General features: G+C 47.4%; 2 protein-coding genes across 3 annotated transcripts in view; one reads left to right on the forward strand and one right to left on the reverse strand.

Moving 5' to 3' along the window:
• Positions 1–7760: 7760 nt before the first annotated feature.
• Positions 7761–9505, forward strand: LOC100009913 (EF-hand domain-containing protein D1-like). The gene has a single exon (XM_056819703.1). The coding sequence runs from the start codon at positions 7764–7766 to the stop codon at positions 8505–8507; it is 744 nt and encodes a 247-aa protein (XP_056675681.1). The 5' UTR covers positions 7761–7763; the 3' UTR covers positions 8508–9505.
• A 6610-nt stretch (positions 9506–16115) lies between these two features.
• Positions 16116–19290, reverse strand: part of CRCP (CGRP receptor component) — a 36186-nt gene continuing 33011 nt past the window's right edge. For both annotated transcript variants that reach the window (XM_007485679.3, XM_056819704.1), the window contains one exon: positions 16116–17645. In XM_007485679.3, coding sequence (XP_007485741.1) covers positions 17505–17645 — 141 coding nt within the window. In that variant the 3' untranslated portion in view covers positions 16116–17504. The remainder of the gene's footprint in view (positions 17646–19290) is intronic.

Raw genomic sequence — 19290 nt, forward strand, 5'->3', positions numbered from 1 at the left:
GGAACGTCCAATCCCATGGGGCTGGGGAGGAGAAGGGGCCCCGAAATCAGAATTTTCCTCAGCCCTTTCCCACTGACAATGGATCGGAGGATCCAAGCCATTTCTGAACTGAACTGACACGTATCGGGCATACCCAGATATGGACACATATGGATCTGTCTTCACATATTTAGACAGACATCGATACGCACCCATATTTCTTATTTGGGTGATCTCTAAGGTTCCTTCCAGCTCCAAATTCGATGATTCTCCCACATCTACACTCAGAATTTCTCAAGCCTGACAAGGAGAAAATCCCACAATTACAGGTTAAGTCTTTAAAAATTATATCTATTTTTTTAAAAGCTTCATCCTTTCTTCAAAATTTCAGTGCCTAGAAAGCAACTGACAATGAGCTTCACAGGTTTTCCTAGAGAACTCCTGGAGGTGCCTCCATTGCCTACTCCTCCTCTTGGGCCCTCTGGTCCATGGGAAGGTACTGTGAACGTTAGATTACTCCACCCTACTTAGTCTAACAAAATCAGGAATGTCTACACCCATACTTAAGGATTAAGTATCTAGGAGGATGGTCTGACAGACATGTGCTAGCAAATGACAAATCAGAAACAACTGACAGACCCCTGGGCTGTCCTAACTCAAGCTTAAGCTACCATTGGTACATATGAGATACAGTAAAGTGATGTAAAACCCTCTATATATTTTGCGTCACTTTCTCTCTCTGGGCTCTTTGGTGGCAGAGAGGTGGCTGGTGGCAGCGTGCTGAGCCTTTCGGCATTCTTGGCTATTATCTGGGTTAGCGTTGAGTTTTCCTTGATACTATACTGGGAGAAGCTGAGTAGCCTAGTTCAGGTGAGACATCTTAACTGAGCTCCATCGGAGTTTAGGCTGATTCTTTCTCCTTTACCTTCCAAACACTCCCCTCTTAGAAAGCCACTAATCTTCAGAGACCTCATGATGGAGGTCTTTGAAATTCCCCTGGCACAGGCCAGGCAGGAGAAATCCTATACCCTCTTTCTCTCTCTTCTCCTTAATTCCTTTCCTCTATATTAATTAAACCACCATAAATTTACTAACTGACTTGGGTATTTTATTTGGGATATTCCCTGGCAACCAAAATTAATTTAGATTAGGTCACAACCCTAAAATTATCTTTACGGTACCCTGGAACTCAATGGCAAAGATCCTTTAGTCCCCAGCTTGGAGGGGGAGCTGAATCCCCAACCTTCCCTTCCAAGTCTTCCAAGAAGAAGGCTGGGATGATGATACATGGATAACCCAGATTGAATTACCTGCGAGCACTGGGAAGGGGAAAGAAAGGGAGGGACAGAGAGAAGTTCAACCATATAATTTCAGAAAACTTGGGTAGAAATTTGTTATTACATGTACTTGGTTTTAAAAATATATTATTCATGTGGAATCACTGGTCAGTTCTGGAAGCAGGGAAGGAAGAGGGTAGGGAGAGAACGTGAATCATGGAACCATGGAAAAGTATTTTTAAAAAATAAAATAAAATTATATTTAAAAAATAAAAAATATATTCTTAAATATATCACTCTATAAACCAATATATACTTGGTTTAAAATATCTACTATTAAAATAATATAAATATGTCATATTTATATATAAAATAATTAAAAAGTTTAACATATAATATATATTAATATATATGAAGAATACTGGGAAATGGATGCAGAAGTGATGGAGGGAGACTAAAGTTCAACCAATGGCAATCATGGCCAGTAAAACCATAAAAGAAGCCCAGTGGGGAGATCCATCTCACTGGCTCTCCCCAGATGGAGGTCCAGGATCTCCATGCTCTCTGCTCATTTTCCCTTAGAAGAGTAGAAAGACCAAGGGATTTGGAATTAGAGGTCTTGAGTTCAAGTCCTGCCTCTGCCATTTCTTATGTGGGCCTTATTTAGCCTTTCTTTCTGTGTCTCAATTTCCTCATCCCTAAAATGAAGGCACTAGACGGGATGAGGGATTCTTAACTTGGAGTCTAAAAAAGGAGGTCAGAGGACAGATTTCAAGGAATCTGTGAACTTGGATGAAAAAAATCACATCTTGATTTCAACAAAATTGGCTTCCTTTGTCATTTTACAATTGATTGTCTTTGCTGCGCTCAGAAGCGTTATTCTGAGAAGAGGTCCAGAGGCTTCACCAGAGAGACCCTGAACCCTCTGGGGATCCACGGGGGGTCACACCACATCCTCTCATTAATCAGACTGGCCCTGCAGGAGAAGGAATCCAGGACTTTCTGAGCACAGAAATAATAACTCACATTCACTGGACAGGTTTTTAGAAATTTCTAGGCAGCCTGGAGTGTCAGATGGAGCACGTGAGGCAGTGCTGAGTTCCCAACTCCAACTCAGAAACTTGCAAGTTGTGTGACTCTGGGCAAGTCTCTTAACCCTCCCCCCATTGCCTCAGTTTCCTCATCTGTATAATGAGGGTAATGATAGTCCCTACCTCCCCCGGTGTCAGTGAGATGCTGTCTATGATTGTTGTTCAGTCATTCTGTTGGGTCTGGCTTGTCGTGACCCCAAGGACCACACCTGTCCATGGAGTTTTCTTGGCAAGGCTACTAGCTAGAATGGTCCGCCATTTCCTCCTCCAGTGGATCCTTTTGTATAGAAAGGCCTTTGCAACCCTTAGAAGGCTCTATTCATGTTAACAAGCACCATCATCAATGGAAGGAACCTCCAGTGTGGAAATTCCTTCTACCAATGGCAAGTGGGCATCTTCTCTCTAATTTATAACCTTAGAGAATTGCTGGTAGCTTTAAGAGGATAAGTGACTTGTCTAGGGTCACACAGGCAATTTGTATAAGAGGCAGGACTAGAACCTAACCTCCCCAGCCCTCTGACCCCTCTGTAGAGCTTAAAGGGCTTTCCTCACAGTAGCCTTGTAAGTTAGGTCTTGTCAAATTCCCCTCGGACGCTCTTCTCCCAGACAAGTCATCCTCAGTTTCCTCATCTGCAAAATACAGATAAAGGTTTTCCCAACTAATAATAATAAATACCTCCACATAGGGTAATCCCCATTTTACAAATGGGGAAACTGAGGCTCCAAGAAGCCTAAGAAAGGCCAGCCAGTGTCCTAGCCCACATCTGAATCTGCTCTTCCCTGATGATAAGTCCAGGCTTTTTCTGCTCCTGCACAAAAGATAAATGGAGTCCAAAGGGCTCCCCCTCGTCTTCCTCATCACCGTTCCCATCCTCCCCAGGGACTCATCACAAATGCACCGCATGGAGGTCTGACATAATGGGAGTAAATTACAAAATCCTCACCAGGGTGGATCTCTTCCAGCCCAAGGGATTTTACACCCCATGCGATCTTTCATCGCCAGGTCCAGAGGGAGACGCCAGGATCAATAAGACACGCTTCCGGCCTCCCAGAGCTGACCACTCAGGTTCTTTGTAGTGTCCACTCCTGCAGTTATTGAACGAATAATAAACAATAAAGGGGTCTCTGGGCCTCGGGAAGCTAGCATCCACACAGCCCACCTTCTCACCGTCTATGGGAAGAGCCCTCAGTCTCGTGCTCAGCTCCCACCAGCAGGGGTTCTCCCTCCCCTCCTTCCCACCAGCCCCCTGAAGCCCAGATGACCCTCCTTTCCTTACTCACCAGCTGGGCATGAATAGCGGTCAGCAAGACAGGAGCCCACGATGCTTTCTCCTGAGCCCCCAGAGAAGGAGCTTCCATCTTCCGGGCTGGCCTTCCCCAGGCTAGCCTCATCATCGTTACCAAGAACAACGATGCTACCAATAATGACGACACATTTTGTATTCTTATTCTTATTCTTATTCTTTCTAAACCCTTCCCTTCCATCTTCGAAGCAATGCTGGGTATTAGTTCCAAGGCAGAAAAGCAGAACGGGCTCGGCAATTGGAATGAAGTGACCTGTTCAGGGTCACACAGTCTGAGACCAGATTTGGACCATCTCTAGACCTGGCTCTCAATCCACTGGGTCTCCTAGCTGCCCCCAACACCAATACATTAGGACCAATAATTATCATAATTATTGGAAATATTAGTATGCCCATGTGATTAATATTAATAAGTATTCATAATTACCATTGGCAATATTATTCTAGAATATACATGCATCATTATTAACGATAATTATTGATAACTATTATCACCAACATTATTGATGATGATAATGACAATATAATGCTTGTAGATAACACTTTTAGGTTTGCAAATTGGCTTACATATGTGGGATGGCAGCCTCATCGCTCCCCTAGTCTGAAGCGTGGATGGGTGAGCCAGCAGCAATTTTCTGAGATTACTGGCTATCCATCAAAAGAACCCCGTTCTCCTGACCTGTTGAAGTCAGGAAGTTCTGGCTGTTCTCTTGCCTGTTTTACTAGTGAAGAAACTGGCTTTCAAAGAAGTCAAATGACTTACCTTGGGAAATTGTTTCAGAAAGAAGAAATGACCCCCAAGTATCACAGGGCTTAGACATGGGCAGGTTTTTAAGAGATTTTCTAACTTGTCCCTTATTTGAAAGAAGCCCATACAGGTGAAAAGACTTCCTTCCTTCCCTTCCTTTCTCTTTGTCTTTCTGTCTCTCTGTCTTTCTTTCTTTCCTTCTTTCTTTCCTTGTCTTTCTTTCTTCCTCCCTTCCTCCCTTCCTTCCCTTTTCTTTTTCTTTCTCTTTCTCTCTTCCTTCCTTTTTTGTCTTTCTCTTTCTGTCTCTTTCTCTTTCCCTCTCTTTCTGTCTGCCTCTTCCTTCCTTTCCTTTTTCTTTCCTTCTTTCTTTCCTCCCTTTCTTTCTTTCCTTCTTTTTCTTTCCTTCTTTCCTTCCTCCCTTTCTTTCTTTCTTTCTTTCTTTCTTCCTTTCTTTCTTTCTTTCTTTCTTTCCTTCTTCCTTCCTTCCTTTCCTTCTTTTTCTTTCCTTCTTTTTTCCTTCTTTCTTTCTTTCCTTCCTTCCTTCCTTCCTCCCTTTCTTTCTTTCTTTCTTTCTTTCTTTCTTTCTTCCTTTCTTTCTTTCCTTCTTTCTTTCTTTCCTTCTTTCTTTCTTTCTTCCTTCCTTCCTTCCTTCCTTCCTTCCTTCCTTCCTTCCTTCCTTCCTTCCTTCCTATCTATCAATACTGTGTATTGGTTCCAAGTAGAAGAGCCATTAAGGTCTAGGCAACTGGGGTAAAATGACTTTGAACCCAAGATCTTCTATTTCTAGACCTGGCTCTCAAACCACTGAGCCACTGAGCTGCCTCCAAGAAGGAACTGTCTAAAGATCACTTAGCTAATTAGGCATGCTAGTCAGAATTAGGCCTGGCACCTATGTTTTCTGCTTCTTTCCAGAAGCAAATCCTAAATCCTCTTCTATTATTCCCTCTCAATCAGGTTATAAAATAGTTTTACTTGTCCAGAACATGGATGTGATTTAATTTTTTTAATGTTCTATATAAATATGGGTGTTGAGAGAAAAAAAGAGATAACCTTAAAAATATATATTGGACAAATCAATATATATTTGAAAACAAAACCATATATGTGTGTGTGTATCTATTCAAGTGAACAATTACTTCTGGATATCCTCTGTCTCCTCGGTGGTCTTCCTTTGCAATGAAAAAAAAAGGAACAGTTAAGCAAAACTATGAGACTAGTATGTGTCAGCGTATGCAGCACTTCCAACCATAGTCCTCTACCTCTTCAAGAAAAGACGAAGAGGGGGCAGCTGGGTAGCTCAGTGGATTGAGAGCCAGGCCTAGAGATGGGAGGTCCTAGGTTCAAATCTGGCCTCAGACACTTCCCAGCTGTGTGACCCTGGGCAAGTCACTTGGCCCCCATTGCCTAGCCCTTACCACTCTTCTGCCTTGGAGCCAATACACAGTATTGAGTCTAGGATGGAAGGTAAGGGTTATTAAAAAAAAAAGAAAAGACAAAGAATATTTCCTCTCCTCTTTGCCCGCTGACTTCGCTTCTCTCGTGCCCATTGCCGCTTTCCTCCAATCATGGTGAACATTCAGAGGGAGTAAAGACCAGGCGTTGTAGGAAGGATGAGGAACTGCAGCCACTTGTAGTCTCCCCATCCCACCTGGAGAATCTGTCATGCCATTTCTGAGTCAATGAGTCTCTCTGATTCCCTGAGGCCGGAGCACCAGCATCCTAGGACAAAGGGATACTCAAGGAGGACCCCAGATGGCCCCAGAGACTGGACTCGGGAGCTCCCAGCTGACAACCTGTGTCAAGGAAGGCAGCTGGACTGTGTCCAGACCGACTCAGCCCACAACTATCCAAACACAGCTCCAGTCTCGAGGAGACAATGAGGGTATTGAGAGAGGAGAGCTGGCCCAAAGCAGAGGAAGGAGACATCAGCTGCCCGGAGGATTCTGGGGGCGCCGAGTCCTCCTTTCAAGATCTCCTCATCCAGCCCAGGCTGCTTGGGCCCAGCTGAGGCCATGAGCGAGAACGCCAAGGCCCTCCTCATCGGACAAGGATATTACTTAAGTGGCCCAATCAGTTCTTCCAGTTTTCTTCCCATCAATGCTTGTCAGCAAACATTTTTTCCAAACACACTCATTTGGATCATGCCCATTGGCGTAGGCTTCCCAACATGGGAGAGAGGCCTGCTGGGCTTGGGTTAGGCAACCGTGCCATGGCCTCATCCGTGTTTCTGGGATTCGAGGAGGGGCCAAGGAGCTTCCCACTTTCCCATCTCATCTGCTGTGGGTACTCCCGAGGAGCAAAAGTAGCTCGGCCAGAACATTTAGCCAGCCAGCTTCTCATGCTTGCAGTTTTTTCATCTGTACAATAGAGGTGATCCCCGACCCTGCCTACCTTCCACAGCACTGTGCTGAGTGCAGGGGGGCAAAGAAAAAGCAAAAGCAGCCCCTACCCTCATGGAGCTTAATGAGAAATGACATCCAAATAACTGAGGACACACAAGACGTATACAAAGCGGGAGGAAGAAATCTTAGCAGGAAGGCGCTCACAGTGGGAAGGACTTCAAAGGCCTTTTAAACATTCTGTATCTTTTATTATTTTTCTGTCACACGTAGAAACTTTTTGCCAATTGTTTTTGATATTTCAAAATTCCGATGTTCTCCCTCTCTACATCCTCCTCCCCCCGGAGGGCGGACAGTCTGATAGAGGTTCTTCTCGCTGCGTGCATGTAATACAGGTTTCCATGTTGCTCACGTCGTGATAGAAGATACGTCACTCGTACAATAGAGATCTCATGAAGGACAGATATGTGGTGGGGGAAGGCATGCTTTGATCTGTCCTCAGACTCCAATAGTTCCTCCTTTGGCTGTGGGAAGAGCATTTTCATCGTGAGTCCCTCGGGCTCATCTTGGATCCTTGCTTTGCTGATGATGTCCTTCCCCTTCTGTTACTGTACACGGGGTTCTCCTGGTTCTGCTCACTTCACTTTGCAGCAGTTCATTTAAGCCTTTCTAGGATTTTTGAACGCATTCTGTTCATTGTTCATATTCAATCACAACCATAGACCAGAACTTGCCCAACCATCCTCCAAGGGATGGGCAGCCCCTCCATCTCCATCCCAATTCTTTGCCACTACAAAAGGAGCCGTACAAACATGCTGGCACAGCTGGCCCTTTTCCCTTATCTCTGGTCTCTTTGGGACACAGATGGAGCAGCGATGTTGCTGGGCCAAAGGGCTTCCTTTTATGGCTCTTCGAGCCTGGTTCCAAAGTGCTCTCCAGAATGGTTGTAAGAGTTGGCAGAGAGAGAAGTTCCGAGCCGCTCCCAGGAAGCAGCGATCGGGCGGGTGGACGAGCGTCCTTGGGCCATGGCCAGCTACGAGCTCGCCCTGAAGCTGCAGCGGAGGCTGAGGCTGGAGCAGGAGGCTGAGGGCGTCCCGACCCCGCAGCAAAACGGCTTCGACAGGGTGCCCGCGCCAGCCTGGCCCTGCGGTTCCCCGAGCCCGGGAGACGAGCCACCCGCCAAGGAGCTCACGGCCAACGCGGGCTCCGAGCTCAAGGAGCAGCTGAACCGGCATCAGGGCATCCACGAGGGAACGGCGCGGCCCCGGCCCATCAAGGTCTTCAAGCCCTACACCGAGTTTCGCGAGTTCAGCCGCCGCCAGATCAAGGACATGGAGAGCCTCTTCCGACGGTATGACTCTGGGAAGGATGGCTACATCGACCTGATGGAACTGAAGCTGATGATGGAGAAGCTGGGGGCTCCCCAGACCCACCTGGGACTAAAGGAAATGATCAGGGAGGTGGATGAGGACCTCGACAGCAAGCTCAGCTTTCGGGAGTTTTTGCTGATTTTCCGCAAAGCAGCCTCAGGGGAACTGGAGGAAGACAGCGGCTTGATGTCCCTGGCCAAGCTCTCCGAGATCGACGTGGCCATGGAAGGTGTGAAAGGAGCCAAGAATTTTTTCGAAGCCAAGGTCCATGCCCTGTCCGTGACCAGCCGATTTGAAGCTGAGATCAAAGCAGAGCAGAATGCCCGAAAGCAGGAGGAGGAGGACAGAAAACACCGGAGGGCTCTCTTCAGAGAACGCCAAGCCGCCTTCTCCCAGTAGCTCCCGCGAGCCCGAATGTGCTCAGAGACTTGCCTTGACTTCTACCATCTGTGCCTTACAAGTTGGCCTGAAAGAAATGGTCAGCACCTCGTCCCCCAAGGAGGACCCATCTCTCACTGAATGTCCCGTGTCCCCCGTGTGTCCCCAGCCCTGGTGGTCTTTCTTCTTGAGCTTCCTGTCTGTTGTGCCTGGAAGGGTAACTGGTAACCCTAAGACCTGAGGAAATAGTAGGAAGGTCAAAGTAAGGGATGGGAAGAGAGAATTCTGTAAAAAAAGGGAACGATTCCCTTTCTTACCCAACCACTGCTCTACTAGCCATTGAATGCTTCCAGGATTTTGGTGACTTTTATTTTCCCTGTTTCCTCCCTTTTAGGCCAACCTTTCAAGGAGGTCATTTGGCCAGAGGTATAGCTCTGCCATTCTCCTGCATTCCCATATTCAGACTGATTGCCTTTTCCAAGTGCACTCATTGGACTTCTACACTCTTGGCTTTGATTCTCCCCTTCTTCCATCAACTCCCACAAAAGAGGCAAGGCTAAGCTGTTCAACTGTCCTCCCTCACCAAGTGTTTGAAGCAAGGGGGAGAGCTCCAAGAACTATGGAGTGGACCCCAGAAAGCCCTCAGTGTTGGGGGGAGGCTGTTCTAAAAGCCCCTCTGATTTTCTGCCACTCTACTCATAGAGGTGGTTTTCAATGGATGACAAGAAGCTCCATGCCAAGGGTCTCCCCCTTTGACCTCTACATGGTAATACGTTGTCAGATTGCCAGTTTAGATTGGTGGATTCATGCAGGATACCTGAGTCTAGCCAGAACACCTGACCATGGTTCTGGAACTTTTCATGTAGAGACAGGTGGGTGTGGACCCAACTTCCGTGGTCGCCATTAAAAACCTCACATGCTCACTGAGTATGTAAGACTTCAGAGATGTTTCTGTCTTTTATTCTCCTTTCTCATTGTCCAAGGAGGAGCAACTCTTTCACCCTTGGTCCTTTGTTCTTTTTGATATCTTTAAATGGGGGGTCAGGAGGGGCCATGCTATTAAAATGGTGAGCATGGAAGAATAATGAAACTAATTAAAGAAGGACTAGAATACTTTGAGCTCTTTTTAGCAATACATATAATGCTTTAAAAGGTCACTCTTACCTACTCAATATTTATTAAGATACATGGGGGTTTTATATACCTATTTCATAGCTATTCTTTTTCTGAGAAATCAGTGTTTCCCAGCCTAATTAGTTATCCTTGCCAAATGAACTATGCAAATAAAATGTATTATCTCACTGGCTTGCTTCCATTCCTCATTGAATGGATGGGAGAGTTAAAGAGCAGAAGATTGAATTAGGGGGTTGGTTGGAATACCAACTGCCCATGGATGCTCAGACTGGTTGGGTATCACTGATCCTTGGAAATATGGTTGGGAGGCTAATACACTTAGGCTAATAGAAGGGGCCTTAGAGGCCATCAAATGCAACTCACCCACTTGTAAAGATGAGGAAACTAAAGGCCTCAAGAGGTAAAAGGACTTGTCTGAGGTCATGCAGATAGTAAGCAGCCTGAGCTGGGATGATCATAGTAGTAGTAATAATAATAATAATAACTGCTAGCTTTTATGTAGCACTTTAAGGTTTGAAAATGTTTTATGAATATCTTATTTATCCTTATGATAACCAATGACGGGAGGTAGATATAGTTACTATCCTCGATTTATAGTTGATGAAACTGAATCAGATGGAGGCTAAATGACTTGTTTTTGTGTCTGAGACTGGATTTGAACTCAGATCATTCTGGCTCCAGGATCAGCGTCATAACCATTGTACTACCCAGAATCAGTGTAGGGATCTCCTAATGTAACCTTCATTAACCTATACCAGGCACTAGGAATACCAAGATCAAAAAAAGATTCGTCCTGTCCCCGGGAAGTTTGCATTTGTGGATCAGAGAAGATCTTCCACCAGAGAAGATCCCCAACTGATCCTGTATATGCTTTGTTTGTAGGTAGCTGTTGACAAGCTGCGCCCCCCTTCCTCATTAGACTGTAGGGTCTCTGTGGGCAGGGGCGCAGCTATTGTACCCTCAGCTCTTAGCACAAAGTAAATGTTTAATAAATGCTTTTTCTTGACTGGAAAAAAAAAAAAGAGCTGGCAGATCCGCCAACCGTGTATTAGCGTCTCAGTTTTCCCACGTCCCTTCCAATGTTTGTCATTTTCCTTTTTGGTCATGGCCATGGTCAAGGCCTTTGCAGAAGGTGGGACTCGAGTGGAACCTTTTTTTTTTTTAAACCCTCACCTTCCGTCTTGCAGTCAATACCGTGTATTGGCTCCAAGGCAGAAGAATGGTAAGGGCTAGGCAATGGGGGTCAAGTGACTTGCCCAGGGTCACACAGCTGGGAAGTGTCTGAGGCCACATTTGAACCTAGGACCTCCCGTCTCTATGCCTAGCTCTCAACACACTGAGCTACCCAGCTGCCCCCTTGAGTGGAATCTTGAAGAAAGCCATGGCAGAGAGGACAGAGGAGAGCATTTCGAGCATGGGGAACAGCCCATGGAAAGGCGCCGAGATGGGAGATAGAACGTAGAGAGGGAGGTACAGCAAGGTGGCATCAGATGGGTGCAACAGAAGATAGGAAGGGGCCAAATGAAGGGCTGTGAAGGCCAAACAGAGCATTTTATATTTGATCTTAGAGATCACATGGAGTACTGACAGATGTCTGTGTGTATGTGTGTGTGTGTGTGTGTGTGTGTGTGTGAAATGGTCATTTCTGCACGTTAGAAAACCCATTCTTATTTTTTTTTAAACCCTCACCTTCCATCTTGGAATCAATACTGTGTGTTGGTTCCAAGGCAGAAGAGTGGTAAGGGCTGGGCAATGGGGGTCCAGTGACTTGCCCAGAGTCACACAGCTGGGAAGTGTCTGAGGCCACATTTGAACCCAGGACCTCCCATCTCTAGGCCTGGTTCTCAATCCACTGAGCTACCCAACTGTCCCCCCATTCTTATTTTTTAAATGGAAATCAGATAGGAAAGATCTAAGGACAAGCCACCATCCTGGTAGTATTCCTTTCAATGACATTCTATAGAGTTTGCTGGTTGAATTCCCTCAGCTATTTGAAGAGCTTTTTGTAATAGAGGGACTTGTTGCCTGTCAGCTCCTGAGAAACAGTGAGCTTCTAATATATTGTTTTAGCCACCAGGTCACATAAGGACAGAGATTCAGTAAGTGCTTAGTTTTTGTAACCCTGAGGGATGTGCTGCACTGTTGCCTCCATTTCCCTGCAAAATCTGCCCTGATCGCTAGATCTGGGCTCCTTTTTTGATTCCATGGGAAGGGATGAGGACAGAGATACCAGGGGGAAATGTTGGGAATGCTAAAGAAGGGGATGCTAAAAGAAGCTACCAAGAAAAAAGGATAATGGTCTAGTCAAGAGACCAGACTTCAGACCAGGAGACTGTTTTAATACCAGTTCTTCATTCCTTTAATACAGCTGAGATATTAGTGTTGTTACCTTCCACGAGAGGGTGAGATTTCTCTGACCTCCTTCTAATAGCATCCATATTGATTTACAGCAGAAGCACACAGCAAAGGAGACCACTCTCTGAATCAATTCTAGGAAGGAAGGAAGGACGGAAGGGAGGGAGGGAGGCAGGGAGGGAGGGAGGAAGGCAGGAAGGCAGGAAGGAAGGCAGGAAGGCAGGAAGGCAGGAAGGAAGGAAGGAAGGAAGGAAGGAAGGAAGGAAGGAAGGAAGGAAGGAAGGAAGGAAGGAAGGAAGGAAGGAAGGAAGGAAGGAAGGAAGGAAGGAAGGAAGGAAGGAAGGAGGGAGGGAGGGAAGGAAGGAGGGAAGGAGGGAAGGAGGGAAGGAAGGAAGGAAGGAAGGAAGGAAGGAAGGAAGGAAGGAAGGAAGGAACGAAGGAAGGAACGAAGGAAGGAAGGAACGAAGGAAGGAAGGAAGGAAGGAAGGAAGGAAGGAAGGAAGAAAAGAAGGAGGGAAGGAAGGAAGGAGGGAAGGAAGGAAGGAAGGAAGGAAGGAAGGAAGGAAGGAAGGAAGGAAGGACGGAAGGGAGGGAGGGAGGCAGGGAGGGAGGCAGGGAGAGAGGCAGGGAGGCAGGGAGGCAGGGAGGGAGGGAGGCAGGGAGGGAGGGAGGGAGGCAGGGAGGAAGGCAGGAAGGCAGGAAGGCAGGAAGGAAGGCAGGAAGGAAGGAAGGAAGGAAGGAAGGAAGGAAGGAAGGAAGGAAGGAAGGAAGGAAGGAAGGAAGGAAGGAAGGAAGGAAGGAAGGAAGGAAGGAAGGAAGGAAGGAAGGAAGGAAGGAAGGAAGGAAGGAAGGAAGGAAGGAAGGAAGGAAGGAAGGAAGGGTTTGGGGAGTTGTCTCATAGGCAATCCCAAGTTTGAAAGCTCCTGAGATTGAGTCAGGTACCAAGATTTCCTAAGAGCTGCATTAGGAGGTAGTGAGTTCCCTTTTAAGTGGAAATCTCCAAGCCTGATCATATTTCAAAGATGGTGGTAGAGAGGATTCTTATTCAGATACAGGTTGCTTGGATGGTCATCTCTTCAGATGCTCTACTTTTTTTAAAACTCTCACCTTCCATCTTAGAACCAATGCTGTGTAATGGTTCCAAGGCAGAAGAGCAGTAAGGGTTAGGCAATGAGAGTTAAGTGATTTGCCCAGGGTCACATACCTAGGATGTGACTGAGATCACATTTGAACCCAGGACCTTCCATCTCCAGATCTGGCTCTCAATCCACTGAGCCACTTTGCTGCTCCCCTCTCTCAGATGTTCCTCTTCTGAAGCTCTGTGATTTTTTAAACTAAAAAGGGATTGGCTGAGAGAATGACTATGTGCCTTCCTACAAGCTGTGTCAGCATCTCTGTTGACCCCTTCCCCTTCCCTGAAGGACTCGGCTCCATCACTGGGCAGGTGAAGACACAGAGACCAGAGTGGAAATAATTGGCCATAATTTTAGGGGTTGGACCAGAAACTGGAGGAAGTCTAACCACTAACTAATATTCTTTCCAATATTCTTTCCATTCTCTTTTCCAATCTACCTTGGGACAAGAGAGAAGGGTAAGAAGTGCCCAGGCTTATAAGCTAAAGTAGCCACACAGCAGGCTTTAGTCTCTGAGCCTGAGAACACAGTTAAGTCCAAAAGACTCTCCTTTGTCCATGTTCATCGGAGTGTCCAAGTTCATTCTCTATAAGACTCTAAAGCTCATAGACAGGATCAGAGACTTTCAACAAGTCACTTCCCCACTCTGGGTCTTTCTTCACTTGTAAAATGAAGGTTTGGGATGAACTGATTTTCAAAAAATATTTCATTTTCCCCCAATTACATATAAAGTTTTTAACATTCACTTTCTTTGGAGTTCCAAATTCTCTAACTTCTCATCCTCCCTCCCACCCACCCCCATTCCCCGAGCAATCTGATAGGAATTTTATATGTGCGATCATGGAAAACATTTTTTCAGCTCAATTTGTGGAAAGGATCTCAAATGAAAAAAAAAAAAAGGAAGAAAATGAAATCTAATATGTGTCTGTCTGCATTCGGCCTCCATCCATTCTTTCTCAGAGGGCAGCTGGCATTTTCATCACGAATCCGTAGGGTTGTCTTGGATCGCTGAATTGCTCAGCACAACTAGGTCATTAAATATATATATATATATATATATTGCTGTTACTGTGTAAAAATGTTGGTTCAACTCTCTTCACTTTGCATCCGTTCATCAGTCTTTCCAGCTTTTTCTGAAATCATCCTGCTCATCATTTCCTACATCACAATAGTATTCCATGACAATCAATTACCCTATCTTGTTCAGCCATTCCCCAGCTGATGGATAAATCCTGAATTTCCAATTCCTTGGGGGGGAAAAAAAGCTGCCGTAATTATTTTTGGACAAACAGGTCCTTTTCCCCTTTTCTTTTTCATCTCTTTGGGAGACCTTCCCAGTAGCGATGCCAGATAGGCTGTTTTAGCGCCTTTGGGCATAATGCTTGGATCAGTTCGCAACTCCACCAGCAATGCATTAGTGTCCGTTTTGCCACATCCCCTCCAACATTCATCCCTTGCCTTCGCTGTCCTATTGGCCAGTCTGAGAGGTGTGAGGAGGAACTTTTGTTTGAGTTTGCCTTTCTCTACATTGTTGCTTTCCAAGGCTGCTCCCCTTCTCAGATGCACAATCCTAGGCCAGATCTTTGTCCATGAATTCAGGGCAGAGCAATGACATTCCTGATGACGGGCCTCAGACACGCACGGGGCTTCCTTTCAGCCGGATTTCTCTTTCTTGCTGTCCAAGTGCTCCAGAGTCACGGGGCTTCCCTGGAGCCTGGCGGATGCCTGCAAACGATTTCTTGTTCAATGGATTGGGCTGTAAGAAGGCTGCCATCTGCGAGTCCCCTCACACACGTTCATCCAAAGGGAAGCATCACTGGTGGGGCCCAGGTAAACGGACATGTGGGTCGCAGCTTGTTTCCGAGGCAACCGTCACTCGGCTCAGCTTCTTCGTGGGAGGGGGGATATGGCTAAGCCCAGCCCCCGGGGATCAGGCTAGGGAGCTGCAACTGGATCGATATTCTGGAGAAGCATTAAAATAGAGACTTTCCGGAATAATAAATAAAAAACTTTCTGCTATGTTTATTGTGTTCTGGGTGGAGGCAATAAAACTAGTTCTGGAAGCACATTGGCACAGATGTGGGAGGACAATAACCCTTTAAGGAAAGTGCTACAGATGTGACATCCGTGCAGCCACCCCTACAGGATTGTAGGATCTCCCCAGAACCTGACTCAGTCTGAAGATCTGTGGCTAAGGCCGATTTTGTGTCCTGCTTTTCAGGACCTCTTTTGGGGTCTTCTTGGCAGAGATCCCAGGGGTTTGCCATTTCCTTCTTCGGTTTATTTAATTGCTGTAAAAATAGACTTGAATCCAGGACTTCAAACCTCAGAATTCCTTGCTCCATTTCCCCAAAATGCCTTGTAATCTCACCTGGGCCGAGAGCGAGATGAAGTATTTAACCTGATTGGAAAGGCTTTGGGGGCTTTTTTTTGACTTCCATTTTGGAGCGGACACGTCTCTTTTCATAACGTAGGTGAGGTTGTCTAGACCCCTGGGCCTAGACACGTGCTTTCTTATTCTGTATTTTCTTTAATCCTTAACCTTTAATAAACCTCATAAAAATATACTACTCCTTGCAGAGAAACTAATTTCTACCTGCCTCAGTCTCCCCTAAATTTTAATCTTTACATTGCTGAGGAAACTGAGGCAGACGGGGGTAAGTGACTTGCCCAGGGTCACACAGCTGGCCCGAGCCTAAGGCCAGATGTAAACTCAAGGCGAGTCTTCCTCATTCGAAGCCCAGCGCCCCTCGGTCACCCGCCCTCCTATGAGGCTGGACAGGTCTGAGTTTTCACTCAGCGATGACCCTCAGCCAATGGTGTGCATTGAAGGATCCGGGCAAAGAGCTGTGGACAGTGGGAGGAGGGGCTCAAGTCCTGCCTCCTCCTCCATGAAGGAGCCGGAAGCAGAGCGGGGCCGGCTGGCCGGCTTTCCTGGTGACAAAGGAGGGTTTGCAAACAGATAAACTGATGAGCAAAATTAACACAATGAAATAGGGAGGCGGGACCCGATGATTAAAAAGGTTTATTTCTTTTGCTTTCACATAATCGTCCGTGCTAGGTCCATGTCACACACCATCCAGCAAGCCGCTGCTCAAGAGGGAAAAAAGCAACTGAGCAAAACTACCCCCACAGGACCCACGACCGGCGCGGGCAGCATGCCGTGCCCGCGGCCCCCCGCTTCTGTCCAGGACGGAGGGAAGGCCTTTCTCCCTGGGGCCAGGCTGGGCCCGGGGGACCCCTCGAGCTCCGAGTCCTACAACAGCTGCCTCAGGTCTTCAGCTGAATGTCCTCTTCCCCCTCTGACCCACCCGCCGGGACAAAAGAAAGCGCGTGCGCGAGCCCTGCAATGAAAGGCCCGGGTTCGAATCTCCGGTCCGCCTCCTATTACCGCTCTGCCCTGTGGCTGGTGAGGCGTAGCTTCCTTCTCTGTGAAATGAGGAGGCCTCACTGGATGGCCCTCGAGGCCTGCTCTGACTCTAAAGGGGCGGGTCCTCCGCTCCCTCCTTTGCTCCCGTCACGTCCGGGGCAGGATGCTGCCTCCGGCTGCTCTTCTTGGATACAGGGGGGCTGGGACGAGTGATGACGAGAGCCGGCTGCGCTTTAGAGGGGAGGCCTCGCCAGGCAGCACGAGGCACACTTCCGGCACTGGCCAGCACAGGAAGCGGTTCTGCTTGACTAGGCATTTCTGTTACAAAGACTGTCTCTCCTCCTTTCTTTTCTGGAAGGGGGAAGAGAGATAATCAATGCTAATTGCACACAGTTTAATGAAGAGGAGAGAGAGGAGGGGAGGGCAGGGGGAGTCAGTCACGTAAGGCCTTGAGAGGTTAAAAACCTGCTGGGGGGTCATAGAGCCAATATGCCACAGGCGGGATTTGAACTCGGGTCTTTGAAGGCAGCTCTCTACCCACTAAGCCACAGCTGCCTCCCCTGAAGTCACCCTGATCAAAGACAAGCGGCGTTAATAAATGAATTTAAGACAAAGTCCGGCTAGATTCATTTGGCTGGCACCCACTAGGAAGAACGTGTTCCTTCTAAAAGATCCCATTCTTTCCTTCTTGCTGGTTCTCTCGCAGAACAGTCACAGAGCTCCCCTCCACAGCTCGTCGGGGAGGGACACGTGAGAGCACGGAGGAGGGCAGGAGCCCGGGAAAAGAACTTTGGACCCAGAGGGTTCAGGGGCTGCCTCCCACCCTTCCCTGTGGGCTGGACGTCCTGGATTGCTTCCCTCCCCAGGAACCGTCCCCGAGTGACTGCTTCGTGGCTGCTTCATTTCTGGTCGGCAGGGAGGGGGCTTCTAGCGCTGACAAAGCATCCTGGGCTGAGACCAAACCGTCTCGAATGCCTTTTAGATTCTCAGCCCTCTCTGGCTGGAAGCCAATCCAGGGGCTCGTGGCTACTCGGGGTCCCCTTCCTCCACCGCCATGTTCTCCGTCTTCTGCTCCGCCTCGGGGTCCCCAGGGAGGATGCTGGTCACGGTCTGCAGGAGATCCTCGATCTGCTCTTCTGTCAATCTTTCCTCACTTTCTTCTACCATCTGCAGAGAAGAAAACCCATTCACCCATTAAAAGTCCTGGCTGGGTGACCCTGGTCAAGTCACTTACCCCCACTGCCCTTCTGCCCTGCAACCAGTATGGATTCTAAGATGGAAGGGAAGGGTTTAAAAAAGAGACCCCCAAAAGGACATGGATGCTTTTCAAAAAGCACCCAAAAACCCATCTTTAAAGAAAAAGCACCTAGCGGGGTGACCCTAGGCAAGTCACTTAACCTCGACGGCCAAGCCCTTACCTCTTGTTGGTCTTAAACTTGCTAATAAACAAAGTGAAGGTTCAAAAACAAAATCACAGAATCAAAAATCTAGACCTTGGAAGGGATCTGAGGGCCTGGGTCACGGGAGGTGACGGGGTCTTTCTGACTCTAAACCTAATACACTCACGGGGGAATAGTGTATCTAGGAGTGTGCTGAGAAATATTTAACAACCATCTCTCTAGAGAAAAAACATGCCCATAACACATAGGATATCTTCTCCATCAGTTTCTTAAATCTAGATAATTTTTTAAAAATCAAGCCCTGATTTGTATCATAAGCTGATTTCCAAATTATAAGTGCTAACACTGAATATTTAACCACCAGCTCTCCAGAGCCTAGTTGACCTGATTCCAGCCACCCCATTTGTACCAGCCCTCAGCAAAAGCCTTAGATGTGAAGTTAATAAAACTTTAACCAGAAATAAAGCATTTCAATACTGGGCAAAGAACACTGGATTTGGAGACAGAGAACCTGGACTCAAAACACATGTCTGCCACTTACAAACCTATGTGACCTTGGACAAGTCATTTACAGATGGGAAAACTGAGTCATTTTCCTTCTCTATAAAATGAAGAGGTTGGATTAATTAGATAGTTTCTAAGGTCCTCTATAGCTCCATATCTATGATCCTAGATGTAAATAAGCTCCTCTGAGCTCTGATTATTCTAATCCAAATAGGTAGTACAGTGGAGAGAAGGAGGGAGGGAGGAAGGAGGAAGGGAAGGAAGGGAAGGAAGGGAAGGAAGGGAGGAAGGGAGGAAGGGAGGAAGGAAGGGAGGAAGGGAAGGAGGAAGGAGGAAGGGAGGGAGGTAGGGAGGGAGGTAGGGAGGGAGGGAGGGAGGGAGGGAGGAGGGAGGGGAGATGGGGAGGAGGGGAGGGAGGGAGGGAGGGAGGAAGGAAGGAAGGAAGGAAGGAAGGAAGGAAGGAAGGAAGGAAGGAAGGAAGGAAGGGAGGGAGGGAAGGAAGGAGGGAGGGAGGGAGGGAGGGAGGGAGGGAGGGAGGGAGGGAGGGAGGGAGGGAGGGAGGAAGGAAGGAAGGAAGGAAGGAAGGAAGGAAGGAAGGAAGGAAGGAAGGAAGGAAGGAAGGAAGGAAGGAAGGAAGGAAGGAAGGAAGGAAGGAAGGAAGGAAGGAAGGAAGGAAGGAAGGAAGGAAGGAAGGAAGGAAGGAAGGAAGGAAGGAAGGAAGGAAGGAAGGGAGGGAGGGAGGGAGGGAGGGAGGGAGGGAGGGAGGGAGGGAGGGAGGGAGGGAGGGAGGGAGGGAGGAAAAGAGAGCATCTTAGAGAGGGAAAGATTCTCAGAGATTAGGCCAGATATAAAGATGCTGCTGTCTTCCTTTCTAGTCACCATCACATACAGGTCCAAGGACCAGGCAG

The sequence above is a fragment of the Monodelphis domestica genome, chromosome 2, assembly GCF_027887165.1.
Source record: "Monodelphis domestica isolate mMonDom1 chromosome 2, mMonDom1.pri, whole genome shotgun sequence".
NCBI classification, from domain to species: Eukaryota; Metazoa; Chordata; class Mammalia; order Didelphimorphia; family Didelphidae; genus Monodelphis; species Monodelphis domestica.